Source organism: Nannospalax galili, unplaced genomic scaffold, assembly GCF_000622305.1.
Source record: "Nannospalax galili isolate Female #2095 unplaced genomic scaffold, S.galili_v1.0 C48898971, whole genome shotgun sequence".
In the NCBI taxonomy this organism is placed as follows: Eukaryota; Metazoa; Chordata; class Mammalia; order Rodentia; family Spalacidae; genus Nannospalax; species Nannospalax galili.
Window position 1 is genome coordinate 1 of NW_008474927.1, and position 1,313 is coordinate 1,313.

At 51.6% G+C, this 1,313-nt stretch overlaps 1 protein-coding gene across 1 annotated transcript; it reads right to left on the reverse strand.

The window, feature by feature from the left end:
* Nucleotides 1-11: 11 nt before the first annotated feature.
* On the reverse strand, nucleotides 12-1,100 carry Tk2 (thymidine kinase 2; the record flags this gene model as incomplete). The annotated part of the gene is given in 1 exon segment (XM_017796466.1): nucleotides 12-1,100. A coding segment is annotated over 1 exon segment (100 nt), but the record flags the coding sequence as incomplete, so codon positions are not given.
* Between the last annotated feature and the right edge of the window lie 213 nt (nucleotides 1,101-1,313).

The window sequence follows — 1,313 nt, forward strand, 5'->3', positions numbered from 1 at the left end:
CTAAGATATGTTCTGATCAATAAAGATGGCTTCATGCTTTCTGGCCTGGCACATCCACTCAGATGGAAAAACACTTCAAAAGGCTTAAGGCCACTTGTCTCTCTCCCTGGGGCACAAGCATTCGGTGATTCCAAGGGCACAGCTCCTCACACAAGAACAGGAGAGAGTGATAAGGCCTTGACTGCCCCTGACTCTCTCCCCTGCTCAGCACAGGGCAAAGCATCTAGACCCCAACTGCCATTGTCCTGATCTGGAATGACATGGAACTGGCAGTTTTGGCAGAACCTTCCTCCCTTGGGCTACTGGCAACATTCAGGGGCCAATGTAGGATTTTCCTGTGGACCCAAGGTCCAGGTGACAAGGAGCAGAGGCTGCAGCAGCCTCATGCCAGGAAACCACTCAACACTGGGCACAGACCAAGCAACACCACTGTGTCAAAAACTAGAGATGATTTTCCTCGAAAATCGTTCGGTAATGAAATGTGATAGGGTCTGCACACTGCCAGCTCTCCTCACAAAGATGCATGGGGACCAGGCGGTGAGTACAGCACAGAGCAACAGGCCAGCAGGGAGCAGCTCAGGAGGAATGGTGCCTGTTCTGCTGTGCACTGGCTCCAAGGGTTCCCTGCACCTCTCAGAGCTTCATATCCTTCCCTGGGATGGAAGACGGTGACCTCACTCCCCACACAGCAGCCCTCATGCACAGCACCCAGCAGGAAACCATGGATACATGGATACAGCAAGTGCTCTTCCAGAGGACTTCAGTGGAGGGCTGCAGCAGCAGGAAGCCACTAGGGGAAAGGCACCAAAGGGAATGTGTGTTGTAAACACTAAGGGTCTGACAGACAAAATTGTTGGCCCCTGTGATGAACAGAAAAGGCCCTAAGAAAATTAATCTGACCAGATAAAAGGCCTTCTGAGAGGAAATGCTTCCAAGCTCTTCCTAATAGCTAGCCTGGCCCCGTTGGGATTCTGGCATCGTCCTGTAGACTGCTTCTGTCCTATGAGCCGTGCTTCCAATTCTCTGGAGTTAATATCTGGGCCCGGTTTTGTTCGAAGAGTTCTAACATTTTCTCCAAGTTGTAGTCAGCCTCAATCACCTAGAAATGAAAATACACAGGTCATGGGGCTACACTGACCTGGGGAGGAGGAAGGAGCAGACAGGCCAAGGAAACCAGCTGGCAGAAAGGAAGATCAGAGCGACACCCAGCTGTAAGCTACAGGGCAGGCTGCACTCTCAAGTAAACTCTCACATAAGAATCCACGGCAGTGGTCCCTTCATGAATGCCTTTCTTTCGCTAAGATGGGGGGGGG